Genomic DNA, 27,882 nt, shown 5'->3' with positions numbered 1-27,882 from the left:
TAATTACCCATGTACATCACTTTATTTCAGTGTGGAAAAATTACAATTTAAAATAGTCATACTCAAGTTATAACTTACAAAAATCGCTTGTTAATGTGTGTCTATCACGTATGACAGGTGTAATATATAGCCTACAATTAAACAACCCTATTGCATCAACCAATTATATCCTCAAAATACTGTCGCTGTAGATTCATTCATATAGAAAAAAAGAGAAAAGCAAAAAAAGATGTCAAGAGAACATATCAGCAGGATGGAATTTAAAAAAGGAGCCTTGTGCTCTGGGAGACGGCCATAGTAGCACTCTACTGTCCGATGCTGCCGCCTGGTGGCGAGACTTCACATCACTTGGGACCTGAGACCAGATAGGTGTCATGATGAGATGTATTGGTTTCATAAATAGAAATGATACATACAAATCAGACATTTGATAAAGACCAATATGGCAATGAAAACAAAGATATAGATGATTTTTACTTGTCACAGCCCCTGCCTCTGCCTCAGGTACTCCAGCAGGCCTAAGAGAGGAAAATTGAAAACAAACTAACAGGTAAACCACTAGAGCAAAATCACTACTTGGACAGTGATTAAAAAGTATACAGTACCTAACCAAGCCATCTAAACCCTAACACATAGAGGGGAAATGTATTAAAAATCAAACTGAGTACTGAAGCTTCTAACTGTTAAGAATATTCTAAAAGTTCCTCTTTAGAGTCTAGAGATGACACTTTAATAGCCTTACAATAAACTCAGTTAATGTCTTCTCTGCCATGTTTAATCAACACTATCTCTTCTTTGCCCAACTTACCGTGACTTCGGACTTGATTTGCATGGGCATTTCCGGCCTGCAGAGAGAGAGAGAGAGAGAGAGCGAGAGATTAGTGTGAAAAATAAATACTATGATGGAAAGCTGATATACTCTGAGGATAGCCTGAGTTGACAGAACTCTCTCCATCCTAGATGTCAAAGACACATGCATGCTAAACTAACACTAGAATGAAGATACCGCCTGCTAAACTAACACTAGAATGAAGATACTTCAGCAACTGATGTGTATAGAAGTTGGATTATTACAAGACCCTATGCTATCCAGTAAAACATATCCAAACTAACTGCTGATTATTCTAAATTATTATTTGTACAGAACACTAAAATACCCAAAGACTTCTCTTTGCACATGTGCAGTAGCAGGAGAGGGGGCACTCCCTCTGTCCCCTGTGATATCTATGACTAGTGTATGGGCTGATTAATGTAATGGATGCCTGGAGTAAGAGTTAGGGTGGGTGGAGGTCTCCAGCTATGCCTGGGATGGGGTGGATGAGGGCAAGGGCAGGAGATGAGGAGGGAGGGGACAAGAATGCATAGTGTCCAGGCCAGTTTTAGTCAGTGCCCTAGATGTGAAGATGTCTACAGGGTAGAGAGGTGTTGGGTGTCCTGGGGGTCTGGGCGTTGTGCAAGGCATGTTGGCCTGCATCCCAGCCCCCAGCAAGTAACTGATCCCAGGCTTGTTTATAAGGACTGGACTGGTAAAGAGGGGCTGTCCAATGGATCAGCATGTTGAACAGCGCAGAACTACAATAATTATGGAATGAGATTGGTACAGTAGAAATAAACTTATGGGACTAATCAAATTTTATTTCAATGGGTAATTTCAATAGAAGTGTAATACTTCAAATGGTATTTTAAATATAACCGTAGTTGGGCCGACAGACTTACTGACGATGAGGACAATGCCCATGACAAACAGTACCACAGCGAAGATCAGTCCACCGATCCTCAGAGATTCATAGTCTGAAACAGAAATACATTTTTATCCCTACACACTAAGGCCCAATACTACAGAACGTATGCAAGGCACAGTGTAACTTAAAACATCTTATTCAGTACATACGTATGCACTGTACCCTCTTAGGGTGTATACAGCATAGCAAAGCTATGCAATTATGACAACAAGCAATCACATTCCTGAGACAATTCAAACATACGCTCCTACTGTATATGTCACAATTGATGAATACATCAGGTTCACATCTATAGATATCTATATTCTGACTGATATTACTGCCTCAAACATGGAAGGATATTCACTGTAATATATCCTATAATATGTCTGTGAATGCATAGACCTACTGAAGACAGGATAGAGCAATGAACGGGTTTGATGACAGAATCTCTATTATGGTTGTGATGTGTTTAGAAATGAGACTACTACAGCAGAGTGGGAGGGACTGTTTGCCAGTTGAACTCCGGAAGCGTGGCCCGAAGGGTCAATGTTTTCCGACCCTCCTGGAAAAATGGAGGGAAAATGCGAGCCCGTCTTGACCTCCCAGATATTTCCTGAGAAGTGTCACGTTTGCCCCCAGTGGAGTTAGTCCATGTTGATCCATCCCCCACTCACCATAGTGAAACGCAGCATCATAGTCTGGGAGGGGGAATACATGAAAACCAGATCCATTTAGTGAGTGACCGCATTTTGTAGAATGTTATTTTTCACAGTTAGTCAATCTACACTGAAATTGCAGCTATAGTATTAAAAAAGGGACATTAGACCACTTGTCCCCTCGGCCACTTGTCCCCTCGCCAGCCAAAGCAGATTGAAGACAGAGCTGCGCATGAGGCCAGATGGAATGCATTGTAAAGGATCCACTGGGAGACTTCTAAAACATTGTGTCCCTAGTGGGAATTACATCTCCTTAAATCACACGCATTCATAGTGGTCCCTTTCAATAGAAACTTACACACCATGTTCGGAGCTAAACTAATTCAAACGTCAACTGAGTTGAGTGCAACTGGTGTGAAAAAGGCGAGTGACCAAAAAGTATGTGATTTAACTCTTTGCCAACATGCTCTTTAAAAGTGAAATACAATTGCTACAATAATGTTCATTTGAAACAAGAAACCTTTACCTTTTTCATCCATCGTCAATGCTGGAAAACAAAAGACAGAAAGCATTAGTGATTGACAGACATTAGCTCTGACTGTGCTTGGTGTGAACTACAAAGCTTTCATAACTGGTTTTAGGCTCTGTTTACTTTCAGAACTGTAGTCAAGTGTTCCAGAGGTTTACATTGAATGTAAATATTGACTACTGTACACATGATCGTAAAGACTACAACCAGTGTTCTGTGCTTGAAAAAAATTATAAAATGGTCCACTTGTACAGAAAGTTTAGGAATGGGGCATGCACTTACAGATTACACCACTGGGTGATGCGATACACAGTGCATGCTTTTAAATACAATATGGCAACACTCAGGTGGCTCTCTCCTCAGAAGAGTAAAGGGGAAGCAGCAAAACGCAGTGTACAATAAGCAGCTCTGTTGAAAGCAGTGGAAATGCTAATGATACAAGACACCACAGAGTCCTGATGCATTAATAACCATACCCACTCTGCAGTCATCTTCCAAGACCAGTAACCCATGTCAGCTCAGGTAGGTGCTGTAATAAAGCAGACTTCACTGTGTGTGTGTGTGTGTGTGTGTGTGTGTGTGTGTGTGTGTGTGTGTGTGTGTGTGTGTGTGTGTGTGTGTGTGTGTGTGTGTGTGTGTACACACACACGTTGGCTTGTGCAGAGCGAGAAACCATTTGAGAATCAACCAAATGTCACATCTTTCCTCACAATACCATTAAGAATCTAAATCACATGGATGTCACGTTATCTGGATCACCAAATAACAAATAAATGGCTCCTGCTTCGTTGAGTACAGAGGTAATAGAACCACTTCTTGGAAGATTCCAAGGTGTAGTACAATTAATCACTGCTCAGCTCTAACAATGAAATGCTCCTCTGATTGTCTCATCTCGTATCTGCTGACATTTTCATTTTGTTTTCTTCTAAAGGATGTCAGAGAACGACAACACGAGGCAGCAGGGCTTGGTGCAGTAGATAAGCCTAATGTCCGACAAACACTTCCGTTTGGTGTCATTCCTCTCCATTACCAGGGGAACTCATATCCTGCCCAAATCACCCTGTTGACTGAGGAGAAAAACTACTAATGTAGGGCAATCTGCTCAGGAACAAGTCAGCACAACACAACCCAAAGTGCAGTGTAGGACTGCCTAGCACCACATGCTACTACAATATGGGAGGCTTGGCTGCACACCAAATGACCGATTACTAAAATCCCTCACATGAGAAAAAGGCTAATCCTGGCCAGGAAAGCAAAGGCTCTTTCTTACACCAGTCTAGATGAGCCCATTTCAAATGAACTGGATTTAATCATAACTTGAAATCCTTACACAATAGTATTTAAATAAATATAGTTGCGCAATATGCAAGTACAGACAGAACAAAGCTAGTTACTCTACAGGGAGCCATGCTCTAGGGCAGGGATATCAAACTCAATCTATGGAGGGCCTAGTGTCTGCTGGTCTTTGCTTTAACCTTTCAATTAAGACCTAGACAACCAGGCGAGGGGAGTTCTTTACTAATTAGGGCAGAGTGAAAACCCACAGACACTTCATGAAATGAGTTCGACACATGTGCTCTATGGCAGAGTTTCCCAAACTCGGTCCTGCAACCCCGACGAGGAGTTATTTCAATCAGCTGTGTAGTGCTAGGGGAAAAAACAAAATGTGCACCCAGGGGAGACCCCAGGACTGAGTTTGATGAAACCCTGCTCTAGGGAAACTGACCACCCAATAACAAATATGGCTGTGCATTCTCAGTGCCCATTCCAAAGACACCGTGTTTCTCATTCCTTTATGACAACACTGAGGCATCCAATAAAACAAACTTACCTGGCATGTCCCTGCCTATAGAGGACCCTGTTAGTATAGACAGACCAGCTCATTCTTTAAATCACTGGCACTCTTAAGACACTACAAGTTTGCTAAAATATCATACTGCAGTGTCTCCCCTACATGCATTGGCCAACACTGTAAATTAATAAATGATATATGCCCCAGGAACAACCCCCCACTAACTCAGCCACCACTGCTGAACAACACCACCCTGTGAATGACCTTTCCAGTTTCTCTAAAGACAGCCATACTCTAGGACAGGGTTTCCCAACCCCCCACCCCCCAGACATTTCACACTTTTGTTTTAACCCTAAATGGACACACCTGGTTCAATTAGTCAACTAATCATCAAGCCTTTGACTAATTGAATCAGGTGTGCCCATTTAGGGTTAAAACAAAAGTGTGAAAAGTGTGAAATTAGTTGACAAGTTGAATCAGGTGTGTTAGTCCAGGGCTACAATAAAAATGTGTACTGTAAAAAAACAGGGGGTTATTCGAGGACTGGAGCTGGGAAACACTGCTCTAGGGCAACTGATAAGCCAACAACAAAGACGGCCATGCATTCTGTGTCCATTCCAAGGCAGACAGACTGCATTTCTCATTCCTTTGACACAACTGAGGCATCCAATGCACTGCAAACTTACCTGGCATCTCCCTGCCAAATCCTGACCCTGTTAGTACAGACAGACCAGCTCATTCTTTAATCACTGGCACTCTGAATAAAACATTACACTTCCCTCAACCACACTGAACGCCCCTCAGTCACCATTCAAGTGCTGGGGTCAAGTATTTGAGAGAGAAGCTAAAACCAAAAAAAAGAGTGAAAGGAAAAAGCTCACCCAAAGCAGGAGGAACACAGGCGCAGAAAGCCACCAACAGAGAGAGATCCATGTCACCTGGAGACAAAGGGAAACAACCACCAGAAACATGAAGGACCTCCCAAAGACATTGACTGAAAGTGTAGGAGAAAAATGGCAAAACAGAAAGCAAATACTTTATTGGAGAACCAAGTTCAATCCCCTGGGGGGACTCAAGTTGATACATGACAATTACATATTTCAAGCATAACGTAATGGAAAGACTTCTGGGCTCATAATGAGGAAACATAACAGGCTTACAGTTGTTCTGACCAGAGGAGTGTTGAAGTTCTCCCACCACCAGTGTCTGACAGGTCTGGTTGTGGGGGGGAATAGGTGCAGATCCCAGTGGTTTAACATCAGCCTTGTTGCTGAACACATACAGCTTTGTATCTGAGGGGACCAGCAGAGCTAGTCACAACACCCTGCAACTTTAACACTTCACTATCAAAGAAAGGACCTTTTCTTGAAATCACACCAATCTCTCTCAAGAAATGAAACTACAGGGAAAAGGTACATCTATAGAATTATTCTTGACTTCACATTCCTTGTTGGTGCCCATGACCGTGGGGAGTAATTAAACATTGAGGTGACGCTTTCAAATAACCCCAATATCTTGTGATCTTATAGCTGACCTGTTATGGAGGCCATGGTCTGTTGCTGCTAGACTTAAACAGTTCTCCCATGATCTCTTTATGTTATTAGCTCCTGACTCGGGGTAAGGGAAGAGGGGGCTATTTCAGTCTCTGCACTGTAGAACATGGGTGTCCTGTACTGGCAGTATTGGGGTGCAGGGAGGAGAGACCCGGGTTGAGTTGCACTTGATATTTGGTCAGGGGGTTAAAGACATACAGTGCCTTCAGAAAGTGTTCACACCCCTTTACTTTTTCTACATTTTGTTTAGTTACAAAGTGGGGATAACATTTATTTAATTGTAATTTGTTGTCAATGATCTACACAAAATACTATGTAATGTCAAAGTGGAAGACAAATTCTAACATATGTAAAAAAAATCTTTTTAAAAAATATAGTGAAATAAATTACTAATATATCTTGATTAGGTAAGTATTCAACCCCCTAAGTCAAGAAATGTTAGAATCACCTTTCGCAGGAATTACAGCTGAGTGTGTTTCTGGGTAAATATCTAAGAGTTTTCCACACCTGGATTGTACAACATTTGCCCAATATTCTTTTCCAAATTCTTCAAGCTCTGTCCAATTGGTTGTTGATTATGGCTAGACAACCATTTTCAGGTCTTGCCATACATTTTCAAGTAGATTTAAGTCAAAACTGTAACTTGGCCACTCAGGAACATTCACTTTCTTCTAGTTAAGCAACTCCAGTGTAGATTTGGCCTTGTGTTTTAGGTTACTGTCTTGCTGAAAGCTGAATTCATCTCCCAGTGTCTGGTGTAAAGCAGACAACCAGGTTTTCCTCTAGAATTTTGCCTGACCTTAGCTCCATTCCATTTATTTTTTATCCTGAAAAGCTCCCTAGTCCTAAACGATTACAAGCATACCCATAACATGATACAGCCACCACTATGCTTGAAAATATGGAGAGTGGTACTCAGTAATCTGCTGTATAGGATTTGCCCCAAACATAACACATTTTTTGCAGTATTACTTTACTTCCTTGTTGCAAACAGGATTATGTTTGGAATATATTTATTCTGTACAGGCTTCCTTCTTTTCACTGTCAATTAGGTTAATATTGTGGAATAACCACAATGATGTTGATCCATCCCCATTTCTCTCTTACTGTATCACAGCCATTAAACTCTGTAACTGTTTTAAAGTCACTACTGGCCTCTTGGTGAAATCCCTGAGCGGTTTCCTTCCTGAGTTAGGAACTTCGTAGATCTTTGTAGTGACTGGGTGTATTGATAAAACCATCCAAAGTGTAATAAATAACTTCACCATGCTCAAAGGGATATTCATTGTCTGCTTTTTAAAAATTGTATAAATGTTTTGACCCATCTACTAGTAGGTGCCCTCCTTTGCGAGTCATTGGAAAACTTCCCTGGTCTTTGTGTTTGAATCTGTGTTTGAAATCCACTCTTTGACTGAGGGACCTTACAAGTAATTGTATGTGTGGGTTAGAGAGATGAGGTTGTCATTTAAAAAATCATGTTAAACACTATTATTACACACAGAGTGAGTCCATGCAACTTGTTAAGCACATGTCATTTTTTATTAATTTGTAAAAAAAAAAAATAGAAAACATAATTCCACTTTGACATTATATCTAGATATCAATAAATCTAAGTTTCATCCATTTGAAATGCAGGCTGTAACAACAACATTTGGAAAATGTCAAGGGGTGTGAATACTTTTTGAAGGCACTGTAACTCAGCAGTTTTTTTGTTCTCAGCTGGAAAGTGCAGTCACTGCTCCCGACGGTATGCCGCATACCGCTACAGTTTGTTTTTCACACATAGGCCATTCTTTCTACAGATGTTCGTCCAAGCCCTTCTAGATTTTCACATCAAGTGTTAACTGGCCGTGGCTCTTAAACCAAACTCCCACACTGGAGTTTTCTTTGTGGAGGCATTGGCACCCTAGGCAGAAAGTGTCCTGAGTTTTGTTACAGACAGCAGATAAGCCTAAATGTTTCTTTAAACAAAATCTTGTTTGTTAGAGTGCTGCAGAAAAATGTACTCACCTGACACTAATCTCTAGGGAACTGTGAGCACATTTGATTCATGTGCAGAACATGATTGTGGGATTTTGTGAGAATTGAACGGTGAACATACAAATTAGCCATATTATATATCTAATTATGTATTCATTGCATCACTTGTCATATTAAGTCACTGTCCTCAGGACTTCTGTACAACTTCTGTACAACTTAAATATGATCATTAAGAACTACTCTGGCAGCAGATGAGGTGGCAGAACTCATACTATACATTAGTATGAGAAATACCATACTGTGATGGGCATCAGATAGCTGTCACTGTAGTTAACATAATAATTTGACATAGCCATTAAAACGATTAGCCCCAATGACTCTGATCAGAGCTCATCCTTTGGCACAGACCCTATCTGTTCCATCCCTAGCCCAAGGCATAGAGAAGCTGTTCCATAAGGCGACGATAACTATTCATACTTATGGTCTCTGAGTTGGAGCAGTGTGGCATGGTTTAGAGAGATACAGGCTTTTAAACACTCAAACCAGGGCTTAAGAACAGGACTAACAACAAAGGACTGCCAATCAATATCTTAATCTGCCAAATGCTGCAACAGTTATAGCAAAGGCCAATAATCGTGTTTGTTACAGCAGTCTACTTTAAAGAAGACTAGGCTCACCCTCAAGTAAACAAAGTTTAAACTAAGTTATTCTTAGATAATATTTTTAACCTCAGTCATGGTTTTTATCTAGCCCATTAGGCTACAGATACAACTCTCTAGGCATGAGAAGTAGCTGAGGTTATTGCATTTTGCCTGAACTGAAAAGGACAAATAAAAAGTAAGAAAAGTAGACTTACCTACTACAAGCACTGAAACTGTAAAGCCAGTCAGTTGTGAAAAGTTATGGTACAGCAGGCCTACGCCAACTGCTGGCCTGCGACCAAATGTGGCTCGCGGGTGATTTTATTTGACCACCCAAGTTTTCTAAGCAAAAAAAAAAAGTATTTAAAATGAGTTTATTGGACATAAAAGACTGTAAAAACTAAAGCAATTTTAATTTTAATTTTGTAAATCTCGTCCAAAGTATTCCCACGCATAATGAAGAGATATGTGACCATATACAAATTTAAGCAAGGTTTGAAATGATTATGTTTTACTCAAATATTATACACTACATGATCAAAGGTATGTGGACACCTGCTCGTTGAACATCTCAGTCCAAAATCTTGGGCATTAATATGGAGTTGGTTCCCCCTATGCTGCTATAACAGCCTCTACTCTTCTGGGAAGGCTTTCCACTAAATGTTGGAACATTGCTGCGGGGACTTGCTTCCATTCAGCCACAAAAGCATTAGTGAGGTCGGGCATTGATGTTGGGCAATTAGGCCTGGCTCGCAGTCAGAGTTTCAATTCATCCCAAAGGTGTTCGATGGGGTTGAGGTCAGGCTCTGTGCAGGCCGGTCAAGTTCTTTCACACTGATCTCGACAAACAATTTCTGTATGGACTTCGCTTTGTGCACAGGGGCATTGTGATGCTGAAACAGGAAAGGGCCTTCACCAAACTGTTGCTACACAGGAAGCACAGAATGGAAAGACCTGTGTGTTGTTCTTGTTAATACAGACAGAGAAGAGCTCCAACTTCTTAATCATAGCCTCAATTTTGTACCTCATATTGAATATAGTTGTGGAGAGTCCCTGTAATCCTATATTCAGATCATACAGATGAGAAAAAACATCACCCAGATAGGCCAGTCGTGTGAGAAACTCCGTCATCACGCAAGCGGTCAGACAAGAGATAATTATGGTCAGTAAAGAGAACTTTAAGCTTGTGTCAATACTTTGCCCCTTGATAACCAGCGCACTTCTGTATGTTGTAAAAGTGTTACATGGTCGCTACCCATATCATTGCATAGTGCAGATAATGCACAAGAGTTCAGGGGCCTTGCTTTAACAAAGTTAACCATTTTCACGGTGGTGTGCAAAACGTATTTCAAGCTGTCAGGCATTCCCTTGGCAGCAAGAGCCTCTCGGTGGATGCTGCAGTGTACCCAAGTGGCATTGAGAGCAACTGCTTGCATGCGCGTTACCACTCCACTATGTCTCCCTGTCATGGCTTTTGCGCCATCAGTACAGATACCAACACATCTTGACCACCAAAGACCATTTGACATCACAAATCTGTCCAGTACTTTAAAAATATCCTCTCCTGTTGTCCTGGTTTCCAGTGATTTGCAGAAGAGGATGTCTTCCTTAATTGACACCCCATAAACGTAATGGACAAATACCAAAAGCTGTGCCAGGCCCACCACGTCTGTTGACTCATACAGCAGTAACATGGACACTGCCGTGGATATGGCTTGTATGCGAAGCAGTAATTGTTTTAAAAATCTCCTGCTATGTCACTGATGCGTCGTGAAACAGTGTTGTTTGATGAAGGAATTGTCTGTATAGTTTTTTGGGCCTTTCCCCCCAGCATTGTCCCAGCCATAACCGTGGCAGCAGGAAGAATTAAGTCCTCCACAATAGTATGGGGCTTGCCTGTCCTAGCCACTCGGTAGCTCACCATATACGACGCTTCTAGCCCCTTCATATTAATGGTATCTGTTGCTTTTATACATGTCTTACTAATCGAAAGTCATCTTTATTTTCGCTCAAAAAACTCCCTTGGCTTATTTTTCAAATTGGCATGTTTTGTTTCTAAATGCCTGTTTAATCGAGTTGTGAGATAGTACTTTTGCACATATAACACACTGTGGCTGAGAAAAGGCACTACTCCCAATATAAGTGAACCCCAAATCAATGTAGTTCTCATCATATTTAATATTTGCGCCTCTCGATGGTCCAACGTCCCTGTCTGTTGTTCGGTGCTTTCCCGGGCTGCATCAGATTCACAACTGTCAGTGTCCATGGTAGCTGGGTTCACAACAACTGTAGAATTACTGGTGTTATCATTGGATGTGCTCGTGGAAGCAGAACAACTTGTGTCATCGACAGGTGCAGGTGTAGTACTGCTGGTAGTAGCAGTACTAAGTTTGCTGACGAGACAACATTAGTAGGTCTGATCGCCGACAACGACGAGACTGCCTATAGGAAGGAGGTCAGAAACCTGGCTGTGTGGTGCCAGGTCAACAACCTCTCCCTCACTGCGAACAAGACCATGGAGCTGATTGTGGACTACAGAAAAAGGCTGGCCGAACAGGCCCCCATTAACATTGACGGGGCTGTAGTGGAGCGGGTGGAGAGCTTCAAGTTCCTTGGTGTCCACAAACATACCAAGACAGTTGTGAAGAGGGCACGACAACACCTTTTCCCCCTCAGGAAACTGAAAAGATTTGGCATGGGTCCCCAGATCCTCAAAAGGTTCTACAGCTGCACCATCGAGAGCATCCTGACCGGTTGCATCACCGCCTGGTATGGCAACTGCCCGGCATCTGAACGTAAGGCGCTACAGAGGCAAAGCTTCCTGCCATCCAGGACCTATATACCAGGCGGTGTGAGAGGAAAGCCCCAAAAATTGTCAAAGACTCCAGTGACCCAATTCATAAACTTTTCTCTCTGCTACCGCATAGCAAGCGGTACCGGAGCGCCAAGTCTAGGACCAAAAGGCTCCTGAACAGCTTCTACCCCCAAGCCATAAGACTGCTGAACAATTAATCAAATGGCCACCCGGACTATTTACATTGACACCCCCACCCCCCTCCATTTGTTTTTACACTGCTGCTACTCGCTGTAATTATCTATGCATAGTCACTTCACCCCTACATACATGTACAAATTACCTCGACTAACCTGTACCCCTGCACATTTTGTATTATTTTTTTACATTATTTGGTAAATACTTTAACTCTTTCTTGAACTGCACTGCTGGTTAAGGGCTTGTAAGTAAGCATTTCACCATAAGGTACCTGTTGTATTCGGCGCATGAGACAAATAACGTTTGATTTGATTTGAACGTGTTCCACTGCTCCAAAGTCCAATGGCAGTGAACTTTACACCATTCTAGAAAACGCTTGGCTTTGCGCATGGTGAGCTTAGGCTTGTAAAGTTCCCGACGAACAGTTATTGTGCTGACGTTGCTTCCAGAGGCCGTTTATAACTCAGTAGTGAGTGTTGCAACCAATGACAGATGATTTTTACGCGCTTCAGCATTCGGCGATCCCATTCTGTGAGCTTGTGTACCCCTTCGCAGCTGAGCCGTTGTTGCTCCTAGACATTTCCACTCCACAATAACAGCACTTACAGTTGGCCGGGGCAGCTCTAGCAGGGCAGAAATCTGACGATCTGACTTGTTGGAAAGGTGGCATTCTATGACGGTGCTACGTTGAAAGTCACTGAGCTCTTCAGTAAAGCCATTCTACTGCCGATGTTTGTCTATGGAGATTGCATGGCTGTGTGGTCAATTTTATACACCTGTCAGCAATGGGTGTGGCTGATCTAGCCAAATCCACTAATTTGAAGGGGTGTCCACATACTTTTGTATATCTAGTGTATCTGTTTGAGCTTCTTGCAGTCTACAAATTATTTGTAATTATGTTCCGGCCCACTGACCATACGCTCAAGTAAAAATCGTCCCGCAGCTGAATCTAGTTGATGATCGCTGCCATACAGTGGCTTATGTCATGTATGCTATTTCTAAACGGTCTTGCCTCGCTAAAATATTTGAACCCTTGATTAATTCTCAGCTAAGATCTTTCTTACCTTTTAAATGTATTCTAAATGTACATTAATTAGGTTTTAGACCAGGTCATAACATTACCTCTGCTGCATCCCTAGTTATGTGGTTAACTGTAGGGATAAAAGTCAACATTCTGCTGCCCTCTTCATTGACCTGTCAAAGGCTTTTGATACTGTTGATCACTCACTGCTAATTCAGTCTTTCTTCAATTGGCCCGAGTCCAAGCTGCATGGAACTGTTTTAAAAATCACTTGGCCGATATAACTCAATGTGTATCTACTGATGGTGTTAAATCAGGTTACCTGTAAATTACGAAAGGTGTCCCGCAGGCGTCGATTCTGGGTCCTGTACTTTTTATATTAACATGTCTGTAAAATAATGTTATCCTGCATTTGTAGGATGATTATACTGTTGTGTATGCTATTGCCCCCACGGTTGACCAGGCACTATCTGACATACAGTCTACCTTCATTGTATTACAGAAAAACCTTATTGACCTGAAATTAGTATTGAATGCAGGTAAAACTAAGCATATGTTGTTCTCTAGAGAGCATAAATATAACTGATGATATTAACTTTGGATGGTGTCCATATTGATCATGTCCCTGTTTACAAATATCTGGGCTTCTGGATAGAAGAAAAGCTGTCTTTTAAAAAGCATTTTGATGAGTTAACTAAAAGTTGATGTACTTTTCTTGCACCTTATTTGTGGAACAAGCTTAAAAGCTGTTAAACTTGATATGTTGGTGTCTCTCGGGCAATCCTGAAAGATGATTGAGGACCTTATTGCTGATGAATGTGTTTGTTTTTATGACCATGTTTTTCTTTCTATGTGCATTTTGTATTTATATTTTGACGTGTGTATTTTCTGTAATTTATGTAATTCAGGACTCAAATGTGAAATATACCTTGGTTTCAGTAGGACTCCCTGATAAAATAAAGGTGAAATAAATAAATACAAAATGTATGGTTACGTGCTCTCAAAGATATTTAGAAATCGTTTAAATGTAATGATATGGGGAACATTCTATAGACTAAATGTTCTTAAACCAACGGAAAACATGGCTTACTTGCAAGGCTATTTACATAAATATAGCAAATTATACAAACTTTAAAGCTATGCGCACAGGTCAATAACAGTTTTCATCCCCAAAGCACATGTATAACAGCCTGTCAGAGCAGTCACGTTGTTGTAGCCTAGTTGTTCACATGTTTTGACGGGGGAAATTGCCTTTTGGTAAAAGATTTATGCAAATGGTAAATGGCAAATGAAAACAAATTACCTGTCAGAAGTCCAATTAATGGAAAATAGGTGACTGTGGAGATTAGATGAATAATAAAAAGGTTTAGGTCGCTGCCTTGCCTCCGCTCCTTCAGAAACAATGTTTATAGTGTTCTAATTTATCGACACAAAAAGTCCGCTTTGCAAAACTGATAAAACACGATTTAATGAGCGTACTTAATGTACAAAAATTAATGAAAATCTGGACCTGAAAGTTTTCTCTTGAAACATCTAGCAAAGTTTTCGTAGTCTGGTATATTTTTGAGCGTCTGGCGAGGGAAAGAGGGGGGAGGGGGTTAGGGGTTGGTCTGAGAAGACATGCAATCTGCCCTCCAAAATTACCCTGCTACTGAGGGGTAAACAACCTTACCACCAACTCTATTTTGATGTTTGTTTTTCACTACCATTTTCACATTTTCGGACAATTTGTTGTACACCGCGTTCAGTTTAGGGTGTGCACCATCCTAAAACGAAAATACATGCTATAACGCTTGCTTGTTCTGCCCACTACGATTATTTTGGTCCCATTGGAATCGACAGTTTGTGGTCTAGCTTGGGTTGGTTATACAAATCTTTGATTATGCCTTTGCAGCTGAATGGATGATGCTTTATATACAACTACGAGCTGGTCCATGGTGGACACGAGTGTATTACCGGGAAGGCACGTCAAGCCTAGACAATAGTGCAGATATAGCGCCCACTATCGGCTGTGTAGGCTACCCTGAATCGGTTTTAGTCTGTTTAATAAAATAAAACATGTGTGCAGTTATTTGGCATTTTGAGACTATTTTCCATATAATTATTTCACAGTTCAAAACAAGTTTAGCACTGTATGTTAGGTCTGAGTGAGGTAACATTCAGTGGGAGTAAAATTATTTTCTAAGCATGCAGAAAGTGGGGTATAGTCCTTTCTATCTCTAAGGCTGGCCCAACAGCTGTAAGTTTGGCCCAGCAGTTTTGAATGGAGGCAACAGAACAGAGTCAGTTCCAGGTTAGTGGGAATTAGGCTAGAACAAAACAAGAAAATTACAAACCTTGGAAAGAAAACAAAAGGCTACGCTTGGTTATAGGTTATGCCAACTTGGCTTGGGCCCTACAAAGTTAGCTACATGCTATCCCACACATCAAGACTTTTCCATGTAGGCCTACTACTGTGAGAAGCCTGCGTAGCCCTCGAGTCATTGAGTAATAGCCTCAAGTGGATGTTGAACTAGAGGCGGTAGTCCCGCATCCAGTTCAACATACACTCAAGGGCTCACCATGGCGTGGCTGTCCAGGTGAGCTATACATTCAACTTCTGCATAAAGTTCAACATCCACTCGAGGGCTCCCCCTTGCCTTCTGTCCAGGTGCACTATACAGTCTATCTTGGAGCCCTCGAGTGGATGTTGAGCGGGATTCAAGGATGTCTCCGTCAGGGAGAGCCACTGCTCAACTGGATGCGGAGGTGTAACCAGATCTCGACAGATTCTGTGGTGGTTTGCATTTTGCCTGTACATTTCATAATATAATTTTTTTTCTAACAGGCTTATATGTTGTTTTGGACTGTTTTAAAGACATTCAATAAGAATTAACTTGACTGTTATTGTTGCAAACAATTATTTTGTATGTAGCAGTAAAGCTAGCTAGCATGCTAGCTATCAATCGTAATGGGTTTGGTTACCTAGCTAACTAGTGTCGTCAACCAGATTAGCATCTGAAATCAAATTATTTTGAGTGTAATGCAGTTTGGTGACACTAACCACATTTCCATCCAGTTTTTATGGGAGTAAAGTCATACCTTTTTAAAAGAAATCATGACAGCTGTCATGGAAACAGGAAGTTTCGGTACAATTTTACAAATGCCGACACATCATTTGTTGGTTTGACATGGTGGGATCTGTTTGTATCATTAGGTCTCTCTTGGAAAAGAGATGTTATCTCAATGAGAAAAAACCTGTATAAATAAATGTGAAAAAAAAAAAAAAAAAGTGTTCTTGGGCACAGGAACTAAGGCAACCTGCCTAAATGACTACTGACCTGTAGCACTCACGTCTGTAGCCATGAAGTGCTTTGAAAGGCTGGTCATGGCTCACATCAACACCATTATCACAGAAACCCTAGACCCACTCCAATTTGCATACCGCCCCGATAGATCCACAGATGATGCAATCTCTATTGCACTCAATACTGCCCTTTCCCACCTGTACAAAAGGAACACCTACAGTTAAAGTCGGAAGTTTACATACACCTTAGCCAAATACATTTAAACTCTGTTTTTCACAATTCTTGAAATTTAATCCAAGTAAAAATTCCCTGTCTTAGGTCAGTTAGGATCACCACTTTATTTTAAGATTGTGAAATGCCAGAATAAAAGTAGAGAGAATGATTTATTTCAGCTTTTATTTCTTTCATCACATTCCCAGTGTGTCAGAAGTGTACATATACTCAATTAGTATTTGGTAGCATTGCCTTTAAATTGTTTAACTTGGGTCAAACATTTTGGGTAGCCTTCCACAAGCTTCCCACAATAAGTTGGGAGAATTTTGGCCCATTCCTCCTGACAGAGCTGGTGTAACTGAGTCAGGTTTGTAGGCCTCCTTGCTCACACACACCTTTTCAGTTCTGCCCACAAATGTTCTATAGGATTGAGGTCAGGGCTTTGTGATGGCCACTCCAATACCTTGACTTTGTGATGGCCTTAAGCCATTTTGCCACAACTTTGGAAGTATGCTTGGGATCATTGTCCATTTGGAAGACCCATTTGCGACCAACTTTTAACTTCCTGACTGATGTCTTGAGATGTTGCTTCAATATATCCACATAATTTTCCTTCCTCATGAAGTCATCTATTTTGTGAAGTGCACCAGTCCTTCCTGCAGCAAATCACCCCCACAACATGATGTTGCCACCCCCGTGCTTCACGGTTGGGATGGTGTTCTTCGGCATGCAAGCCTCCCCTTTTTCCTTCAAACATAACAATGGTCATTATGGCCAAACAGTTCTATTTGTGTTTCATCAGACCAGAGGACATTTCTCCAAAAAGTACAATCTTTTTCCCCATGTGCAGTTGCAAACCGAAGTTTGGCTTTTTTATGGCGGTTTTGGAGCAGTGGTATCTCCTTGCTGAGCGGCCTTTCAGGTTATGTCGATATAGGACTCGTTTTACTGTGGATATAGATGCTTTTGTACCTGTTTCTTCCAGCATCTTCAAGTTTGAAGGTAGGCCTCCAACTGACTCAAATTATGTGAATTAGCCTATCAGAAGCTTCTAAAGCCGTGACATCCTTTTCTGGAATTTTCCAAGCTGTTTAAAGGCACAGTCAACTTAGTGTATGTAAACTTCTGACACACTGAAATTGTGATACAGTGAATTTTATAAGTGAAATAATCTGTCTGTAAACAATTGTTGGAAAAATTACTTGTGACATGCACAAAGTAGATGTCCTAAGCGACTTGCCAGTGGTTGAAAACGAGTTTTAATTTCTCCAATCTAAGTGTAGGTACATTTCTGACTTCAACTGTATGTCAGAATACTATTCATTGACTACAGCTCAGCGGTCAACAGTATAGTGCCCTCAAAGCTCATCACTAAACTAAGGACCCTGGGACTAAACACCTCCCTCTGCAACTGGATCCTGGACTTCCTGACGGGCCGCCCCCAGGTGGTAAGGGTAGGGAACAGCACATCCGTCACGCTGATCCTCAACATGGGGGCCCTACAGGGGTGCATGCTCAGTCCCCTCCTGCATTCCCTGTTCACTCATGACTGCATGGCCAGACACAACTCCAACACCATCATCAAATTTGCTGATGACACAACAGTGGTAGGCCTGATTACCTACAATGATGAGACAGCCTTAAGGGAGGAGGTCAGAGACCTGGTCTTGTGGTGCCAGGAAAACAACCTCTCCCTCAACGTGATGAAGACAAAGGAGATGATCGTGGACTACAGGAAAAGGAGGGCCGGGCACACCCCCATTCTCATCGACGGGGCTGTAGTGGAACAGGTTGAGAGCTTCAAGTTCCTTGGTGTCCTTTGTGTCCACCAACAAACTATCATGGTCCAAACACACCAAGACAGTCGTGAAGAGGGCACGACAAAGCCTATTCCCCCTCAGGAGAATGAAAAAATTTGGCATGGGTCCTCAGATCCTCAAAAGGTTCTACAGCTGCACCATAGAGCTTTCTGACTGGTTGCATCACTGCCTGGTATGGCAACTGCTCGGCCTCTGACCGCAAGGCACTACAGAGGGTAGTGCGTACGGCCCAGTACATCACTGTTCTCTCTGCTACCGCATAGCAAGTGGTACTGGAGTGTCAAATGAAGCTCCAAAAGGCTTCTTAACAGCTTCTACCCCCAAGCCATAAGACTCCTGAACAGCTAATTAAAGGGCTACCTAGACCCCTCTTTTACGCTGCTGCTACTCTGTTTATAACCTATGCATAGTAACTTTAACTTTACCAACATGCACATTTTACCTCAATTACCCAGTGCGCACGCACATTGACTCTGTACCAGTACCCCCTGTATATAGCCTCGCTTGTTATTATACTGCTGCTGTTTAATTATTTGTTACTTAAATTATTTTTTTTATCATAACTTTTGGTTAAGGGCTTGTAAGTAAGCATTTCACATGCGCATGTGACATAACATTTGATTTGGAACTGTTCAGAGACTGCGTGAATCAGGCCTTCTTGGTTGAATTGCTGCAAAGAAACCAATACTAATGGACACCAATAAGAAGAAACTTGCTTTGGCCAAGAAAGACAAGCAATGGACATGGAAATCTGTCCTTTGGTCTGATGAGTGCAAATCTGAGATTTTTTGTTCCAACCGTTGTGTCTTTGTGAGACGCAGATTAGGTGAACAGATGATCTCCGCATGTGTGGTTCCCACCATGAATTAGGTGTGATGGTGCTTTACTGGTGACACTGATTTATTTAGAATTCAAGGCACACTTAACCAGCAGGGCTACCACAGCATTCTGCAGCGATAAGCCATCCCATCTGATTTGTGCTTAGTGGAACTATCATTTGTTTTTCAACAGGACAATGATCCAACAAGCCTCTAGGCTGTGTAAGGGCTATTTGACCAAGAAGGAGAGTGGAGTGTTGCATCAAATGACCTGGCCTCCACAATCACTCAACCTTAACCCAATTGAGATGGTTTGGGATGAGTTGGTCGGCAAAGTGAAGGAAAAGCAGCCAACAGGTGCTCAGTATATGTGGACACTCCTTCAAGACTGTTCGAAAAGCATATACTTAGCTGGTTGAGAGAATGATAAGAGTGCAAAGCTGTCAAGGTAAAGGGTGGCTACTTTGAAGAATCATAAATATAACATTTATTTAATACTTGTGTTATTTCATAGTTGTCTTCACTATTATTCCACAATGTAGAGAAAAACCCTTGAATGAGTAGGTGTCCAAACCTGACTGGTACTGTATACTTAGCTGTAAGTGTTGATAAAAGCAAACATTAATTTACTGAACATAAAATGTAAATGTTTGTTTATGTTTTAGAAGTAAAAACTTATGTCGGCATTCGTTATATAAGGAGAATGCGGTTCTTGTCGAGTTACACAAATCCACAAGGAGTCAGAAGAAACCATATTTAATTAAGAAAGTCAGCAAAGGTTTTTAAAAAGGCAGTAAATGAAGCTGAATTAACTATCTCGCTGCCAGACGAGGCTCCGCTGATATCTAGGTGTAGTGGTGGTAAGGATTCACTCCATGGTGCTAAAAAGAAAGCTCCGCTGTCGGGACAGCTTTATATAGGCACCGTTTGTCACCGTTCTAGTGCAATTAATGTATTGTATAGCGGCTTTGCAGGCATGCGGCTAACAAAATTGGTGAATTAGCCCCACCAAGATCGACATGCTAAAATTGCCACTGCTCCGGCGGACTGTCTGTAGACTGTTGCTGCGACTGTCAGTTTCCTTGTCGCAGACATGAAAACAAGTTCAAGTCTCTGCAACTCTCCATTGTCGTGGTTACCAGACTGCCACAGCAAACAGACCAAATCCTCCTGTGATAAGATGCAGGAGTTCGAAAATTCTCAGATAGAATGAGCTACTTTTATTTTGTCACATTGTGGCAGTAAGCTGTTCTATAAGCTCGCCATTACCTTGCTACAGTAATGTTGTCAGCTGTACTCTGGGTCATTAGAACTGGCTAACCAGCTAGCAACGAACCAAAACATTCAGAAAATTGCATTTAGTTGCCTGGCTTGCTAGGTTGAAATTGACTGAATTCATTTTTAAAACGGATGGTTTATTGGCGTTAAAGTAGAGAAAGCACAGTATGCCAGTGTAGTGAGTGGCGTTATCACAATGCTACATATACTGGCCGAGTATCTGCCTGCTCGAACAGCAATAGAGATACATATGGATTCCCTGGGTAATTTCATAAGAGGAAAAACATTTAAAAATTCAGATGAACAAAAAAAAATCATAATGGGTGAACCTTTAAAGTAGTAAAACATTAGCATTTTGTATTGTTTTATTAGCTGAAATGGACATTTACTTGAGACGTGAACAAAAGATTTGATGAAGTAGAAAGTATTTGAAAGTAGTACTTTATTTGTGCATAAGCAATTTGAGTTGTACAATAGACTTCAACATTTGCATGATCATATGTAGGTGAAAGTGTTTAACTTCATGGTAAGATTTTACAAATTCTAAATGGTTATAGTCAAATTCATTTTTGCAAATCACTGTACATAGAAACGATAAACCAAAGTTGAGTGACCTCAATTGTTACTATTGCTCGAAGCAAGTGGAAATGCAGGATTTCTTCAAAGTGCAATATTCAAATATTCAGGAGGAAATATCAGTCCTTCATTGTAGAGTTGAGTACAGATGGAGAAACAGCATTCTTACAGGCCACTGCAATTAAAGAGAAGGCAATTAGACATAACTCCAAGTTCCAGGCCACTGGAAGCCAGAAGACACACATCCACCTATCGTGTTGAATACAAACACGTAATAAGGAGAACACACAGGGGACTGAAGTTTAGAGAAGAGTCAGCCTAATGCACGCACTCAAGAGAAACAACGCAGGACAATATGCCTAAGACTACGCAGCAGAATGTCTTTTATAATGGAGATGCAATCCGCAGTGGGCAATCAAATCAAAGTTTATTTGTCAGGTGCGCCGAATACAACAGGTGTAGACCTTACAGTGAAATGCTTACTTACAGGCTCTAACAAATAGTGCAAAAAAGGTATTAGGTGAACAATAGGTAGGTAAAGAAATAAAACAACAGTAAAAAGACCGGCTATATACAGTAGCGAGGCTATAAAAGTAGCAAGGCTACATACAGACACCGGTTAGTCAGGCTGATTGAGGTAGTATGTACATGTAGATATGGTTAAAGTGACTATGCATATATGATAAACAGAGAGTAGCAGCAGTATAAAAGAGGGGTTGGGGGGGCACACAAAGAAAAAAGTCAGGGTAGCCATTTGATTACATGTTCAGGAGTCTTATGGCTTGGGGGTAAAAACTGTTGAGAAGCCTTTTTGTGCTAGACTTGGCATTCCGGTACCGCTTGCCATGAGGTAGTAGAAATAACAGTCTATGACTGGGGTGGCTGGAGTCGTTGAACATTTTTAGGGCTTTCCTCTGATACCGCCTGGTGTAGAGGTCCTGGATGGTAGGCAGCTTGGCCCCAGTGATGTACTGGGCCGTGCGCACTACCCTCTGTAGTGCATTGCGGTCAGAGGCCGAGCAATTGCCGTACCAGGCAGTGATGCAACCGGTTAGGATGCTCTCGAAGTTCGCAGCTGTTGAACTCTTTGAGGATCTCAGGACCCATGCCAAATGTTTTAGTTTCCTGAGGGGGAATAGGCTTTGTTGTGCCCTCTTCACGACTGTCTTGGTGTGTTTGGACCATTCTAGTTTGTTGTTGATATGGACACCAAGGAACTTGAAGCTCTCAACCTGCTCCACTACAGCCCCGTCGACAAGAATGGGGGCGTGCTCGCTCCTCCTTTTCCTGTAGTCCACAATCATCTCAGTCTTTCTTACGTTGAGGGATAGGTTGTTATTCTGGCACCACCCGGCCAGGTCTCTGACCTCCCTATAGGCTGTCTCGTCGTTGATCAGACCTACCACTGTTGTGTCTACGACAAACTTAATGATGGTGTTGGAGTGCAATAGAGATTGCATCATCAGTGGATCTGTTTGGGTGCTATGCAAATTGGTGTGGGTCTAGGGTTTCTGGGATAATGGTGTTGATGGTGTTGATGTGAGCCATTACTAGCCTTTCAAAGCAGTTCATGGCAACGGATGTGAGTGCTACGGGTCTGTAGTCATTTAGGCAGGTTGCCTTTGTGTTCTTGGGCACAGGGACTATGGTGGTCTGCTTGAAACATGTTGATATTACAGACTCAATCAGGGACATGTTGAAAATGACAGTGAAGACACCTGCCAGTTTGTCAGCACATGCCCGGAGCACACGTCCTGGTAATCCATCTGGCCCCGCAGCCTTGTGTATGTTGACCTGTTTAAAGGTCTTACTCACGTCGGCTACTGAGAGTGTGATCACACAATCGTCCGGAACAGCTGATGCTCTCATGCATGCCTCAGTGTTGCTTGCCTCGAAGCGAGCATAGAAGTTATTTAGCTAGTCTGGTAGGCTCGTGTCACTGGGCAGCTCATGGCTGTGCTTCTCTTTGTAGTCTGTAATAGTTTGCAAACCCTGCCACATAAGACGAGAGTCGGAGCCGGTGTAGTAGGATTCAATTTTATCCCTGTATTATGCTTTGCCTGTTTGATGGTTCATCGCAGGGCATAGCAGGATTTCTTGTAAGCTTCCGGGTTAGAGTCCTGCACCCTGAAAGCGGCAGCTCTACCCTTTAGCTCACTGCGAATGTTAACTGTAATCCATGTCTTTTGGTTGGGGTATGTACGTATGCACTTATTGATAAAGCCAGTGACTGATGTGGTGTACTCCTCAATGCCATCGGAATCCCAGAACATGTTCCAGTCTGTGATAGCAAAACAGTCCTGTAGTTTAGCATCTGCTTCATCTGACCACTTTTTAATAGACCGAGTCACTGGCGCTTCCTGCTTTAATTTTTGCTTGTAAGCAGGAATCAGGAGGATAGAGTTGTGGTTGGATTTACCAAATGGAGGGCGAGGGAGAGCTTTGTACGCGTCTCTGTGTGTGGAGTACAGGTTATCTTGAATTTTTACCCCTCTGGTTGCACATTTAACATGTTGATGGAAATTTGGTAGAGCTGATTTAAGTTTCCCTTCATTAAAGTCTCCGGCCACTAGGAGCGCCGCCTCTGGTTGAGTGGTTTCCTGTTTGCTTATTTCCTTATACAGCTGACTGAGTGCGGTCTTAGTGCCAGCATCTGTCTGTGGTGGTAAATAAACAGCCACGAAAAGTATAGCTGAAAACTCTCTAGGCAAGTAGTGTGGCCTGCAATTTATCACAATATACTCTACCTCAGGCGAGCAAAATCTAGAGACTTCCATAGATTTCGTGCAACAGCTGTTGTTCACAAGTATGCACAGACCGCCCCCCTCGTCTCACCGGAGTGTGCTGTTCTATCTTGCAGGTGCAGCGTATATCCCGCTAGCTGAATATCCATGTCGTCATTCAACCACGATGCCGTGAAACATAGGATATTACAGTTTTTGATGTCCTGTTGGTAGGATATTCGTGATCGTACCTCGTCTAATTGATTGTCCAATGATTGCACGTTGGCGAGTAGTATTGACGGTAATGGCAGCTTTCCCACTCGCCTTCTCTGGGTCCTCACGAGGCATCCGGCTCTTTGTGCTCTGTACCTGCGTCGCTTCCTCTTGCAAATAACGGGAATGTCAGCCCTGTCGGGTGTTTGGAGAATGTTCTGTGCGTCCTGCTTGTTGTAGCAAAAAATCTTTGTCTAATCCGAGGTGAGTGATCGCTGTCCTGATATCCAGAAGCTATTTTTCTGCCGTAAGATACGGTTGCAGAAACATTACGTACAAAATAAGTTACAAATAACGCGAAAAAAAACACATAATAGCACAATTGGTTAGGCGTCCATAAAACTGCTGCCATTTCTTCCGGCGCCATTTTATCATCAGGGCCAGCACACAAAGTAGCAAAACAGAGGAACAAAGACAACAGCACATTGAAGCAGCGAGGAATGGCTAACATTAAGCCGTAGCAAGCTACAAGAAGCCCCCCACCCACCACCAACCCAAATGACACAACATTGAAGATGGAAGGCTCAAATTAGTATGTTTTTTAAGTGGCCTTGGGATGACGAGCAGTGATGGCATGACAATCTTGGGAGCGTTTTGACGGCCCAGCCTGTCAGTGTAACCTGTTTAGTAATTATGTTGTTTAATTAGATAGGAAGAAATGCAATTAAAAAACACACTTTCATTCCCTTAAAAGGATTCGGCAGGCTCCTTGTTTGGTACTTGTTTAAGAGACTAAGCGGTTGAATGGTCTTAGCGTTGCTGCGTACCCATGTCTTCATGCTTATTGCAACGGTCAAATTACAAATTGCGCTTAGCATAATAAAGGGCAAGATGTTCAAGATGAATCATTTAACGAGGATAAGTAGAGGCTCAGCAAGTAATTTACAGTATTGTAGAGAAAGAGAAATCACTTCTACTAGGCATAGGATTAAAGCAAATATTATAACTGGACACTGAGGGAATACTGTAGGGATGTTCTATGTACAGTACCATGTTACACTACTGCTCTATAAGAAGAGTTACAGATCATTATACTCTACAGGCCAACCAATCACCAGCTAGAGAAGTCCCCAACCCACCAGTAGCCAACAATCACAGTCGCATCTGTGTAGGATTTCCCGTTGGCTGTTGTCATGTCATCCTTGACAATACCATGGTAGTTGTCGCAGGCGCCGCACACCTTGCCAGCCAGGTGGTTGTCGACAGTAACGAATAGCTCCTGGGAGATGGAGTAAGTGACACGCACACCAGAATCCCTCTCGATGACCACTGTCCTGTTGGCGATGTTGACAGACAGCTGTTTGGCTGGAGTGCTGGGAAGGGACACATTCTGACCATTCACCTGGGAGATACAGGAAGAGGACGAAGACAGTCAGTCATGTTCATTACAAAATGAGGTTACCAAAAATATCTCAATTTCTTTGCGCAAACTGCTACAGTAAATGTGCTCTGTGGAGGAGGTCTCATCCCTCGTTCCTCAGCCTTACTCACCCAGGTGTTGTGCTGGCTGTTGACAGTGACATACTTGAAGAAGACGTAGACTGTAGTCACATTGGTATAGGCTCCGTTACTGCAGACATCCACCACCACCCTGAACCACTGGGCAGAGGTCTGGTCAGAGGCTACCTCATAACCACCTTCATGCAATCGAAGGTGGTGAAGTGGGCACCAGGGTGGAGCATGCAGTGTCCCTGTTTGAGTTGGCATCCTCTGACCCCGTCCTTCACCCAACAGACCTCTCCGCTGGCACAGATCAGCTTCTCACACCTCACCAGCCGAGGCCTGGCACACACAGTGTCAAAGCCTTTGGTTACCACCAGTTGGCCAATCTGGAAATATAGAACCGTGCTATTCATGTACAATAGACATAGTTGGGTGATCTTTCGCCTCACCATCAGATACATGCCGTCGTAGATGCATCCGCACATATCCATGGAGACAAACTTGTCGCCGTCAGAGACGAAGCCCACGTCACACTGGCAGCCCTCAAAGCAGCTAGAAGAGCAGGGGAAGGACTCCACCAGGCTGGCACAGCTAGTACCACAGGTGTCGGCACATAGCTCGTAGTGGCTGTTAGCTGGGCAGGAGACAGCTGCAGGGGAATACCATGAGAGAGAGAGTTGACAGCAGATTTAAATATTCAAGACTAATACAGTATATCATTTCTACATCACTTTTTTCTGTAGGGTGGTTAAAGTAGTGTTGGATTCTAAAATTTGAGATATTTAAAGACATGATAGATCAGACACATAGGATATTAAGGAGTGAGATCTGTAGAAAGACAGAGTGGCTGTGGAATGTGCTGGGTGGACGGGAGGAGATCCCAGGATTGCTATAGGGGAGACAGATGGACATCTGTGGATTAGGCAAAGGAGGGGTTGAGGTCAGGAGGTCAGGTCAGATCCCATGAAGGGAGTAAAAAGGATTTAGTATCCTGTTACTCTCTTCAAGTGGAACCATAAGATGTAAGGATTGGAGAGAAAGAGGAGTGTCCAAAGTGGGGCTACCTGTGATGGTGAGAAATGTTTTGTTGTCTGAATACAGCTGTAACGACCCTTTGGGAAATATTAAACTTGGTTAAGCTTCTCTAGTGTCCGTGAGTTATTTACTCTGAAAAAAAAGAAACTAACAGTAGTAATTAAACATGTAAACAGGTTACAGTAATCTCATCTGATGGTTCAGACTCAGAGAAGGAGCTGCTCCTCCAGGCCTGTATCTGGGCCCCAGCATACTGACAAGCGATGGCGTAAGCCTGGATGCGCTCACAGAGTCCCTCTGTCCCCGTCCATGGCACACACGTCAAACACACAGTGGGCCACGTATGCTGCCGGGTTCACCTTATTGTGGCAGGCCTGGAAGGGCCCGTTGTCTGCTGCCATGATGCCGAAGGAGTCTAGCCTGCCATACTGGGATGCCTTGGCATGATCACATACTGGGCACTGCCCGCCGCAGCCTCCACACACTGCCCGCGGGAGGTCCAACACCCACACCTGCCCAAACTCATCCATGCTGCCCATTTGGTAGGCGGAAGTCGTCGTCTGGCTTGGTGTTGTAGTTGCCACAGATCTTGCTCTGGTAGGTGGAGGGAACGATGACTTTGATGTAGTACACGGTGTCATAGAGCACCCGCAGGCCGAAGTCTGTCTGGAGGATAATGTTACAACCCTACTGGGTCACCATAAACCAGCCAGCACAGAGAGAGAGAAAGTTCACCAGCTTCACATCCACCTGTGTTGGATAGGACAAGGCCAAACAGGATCACAGAAAGGACAATTCCCAGGGCCACCACCCCTGGCAAGGGACTACAGGTTATTTTAAGTATAGGAAATATAAAATAATAATCTAAAAGTTGTTCAAAAAGATGCTCACTTACAATCACTCTCCAGCTCATCCCCTGCACAATGCTGATGGCAAAGCTGTGACAGACACAGCGATCATGTTAGTGACAGCCACCTTCCCATTGCCGTACTTTTCAATCCCTTGAGTCACGGTGAAGCCGGTCAGTCTGCCTTTGTCGTCTTCACACACCTTGGCCAGTGTGTAGACGCAGGTACCCTGGAAGTCGAACCTGCGTCCGAATGACATGTAGTGGAGGTCGCCTGACACCAAACACGTGGCCTGCCCAATTGGGTGGCATCCCAACACCGCGTTTACCACCTTACAGGCCTCCTCGGCACCACACTTGGCCTTCTGGCAGGAGACTGCTCCGTTCTCCCCACAGGTACACTGTTCCAGACCCTGGTGGTTGAAGGTCTCCCCCTTCCTGTAATAGTGCCCCCCGTAAGAGCAGCCGCACTGGGCCACGGGTACGCAGGCGTCACCACTCAGCAGGTAGCCTTTGTCACACTGGCAGCCCTCAGAACAGGACTGGCAACATGTCGAGAGGCTTGCACAAGTGGCAAGGCAGCCTGGGGCACAGAGGCTATAGTGGCTGTTGGCTGGACAGGAGAGAGCTGTGGGACAAGGAAGAGGGTTGAATTGTAGTTTACTCTGATTAGGAGTGAAA

The 27,882-nt window shown here is 43.0% G+C and overlaps 2 protein-coding genes across 7 annotated transcripts; both read right to left on the bottom strand.

Annotated features, from left to right (window-relative positions):
- Positions 1-3: 3 nt before the first annotated feature.
- Positions 4-14,495, bottom strand: LOC129857297 (sodium/potassium-transporting ATPase subunit gamma-like). Of its 6 annotated transcripts, XM_055925399.1 has the most exons (11): positions 14,399-14,459; positions 14,192-14,224; positions 9,091-9,217; positions 5,583-5,639; positions 5,388-5,414; positions 2,907-2,927; positions 2,399-2,422; positions 1,717-1,791; positions 809-845; positions 478-518; positions 4-355 (listed from the first exon to the last, which is right to left on the bottom strand). In XM_055925399.1, exons 4-11 carry the CDS (start codon positions 5,632-5,634, stop codon positions 345-347), a joined length of 288 nt encoding a protein of 95 aa, XP_055781374.1. In that variant the 5' UTR covers positions 5,635-5,639; positions 9,091-9,217; positions 14,192-14,224; positions 14,399-14,459; the 3' UTR covers positions 4-344. The 6 variants fall into 6 exon arrangements, with proteins under 6 accessions (XP_055781374.1, XP_055781371.1, XP_055781373.1 ...); XM_055925396.1 differs by having other exon boundaries at positions 14,192-14,495; XM_055925398.1 differs by lacking the exon at positions 9,091-9,217 and having other exon boundaries at positions 14,399-14,470.
- Positions 14,496-24,780: 10,285 nt separating this feature from the next.
- Positions 24,781-25,653, bottom strand: LOC129856675 (IgGFc-binding protein-like). The gene is made up of 2 exons (XM_055924412.1): positions 25,368-25,653; positions 24,781-25,218 (listed from the first exon to the last, which is right to left on the bottom strand). The coding sequence occupies exons 1-2, from the start codon at positions 25,581-25,583 to the stop codon at positions 24,928-24,930; spliced, it is 507 nt and encodes a 168-aa protein (XP_055780387.1). The 5' UTR covers positions 25,584-25,653; the 3' UTR covers positions 24,781-24,927.
- Positions 25,654-27,882: the final 2,229 nt, after the last annotated feature.

Source organism: Salvelinus fontinalis, chromosome 6 (assembly GCF_029448725.1).
Source record: "Salvelinus fontinalis isolate EN_2023a chromosome 6, ASM2944872v1, whole genome shotgun sequence".
Classification (NCBI taxonomy): Eukaryota; Metazoa; Chordata; class Actinopteri; order Salmoniformes; family Salmonidae; genus Salvelinus; species Salvelinus fontinalis.
This window is presented reverse-complemented; position numbering and strand designations above follow the sequence as displayed.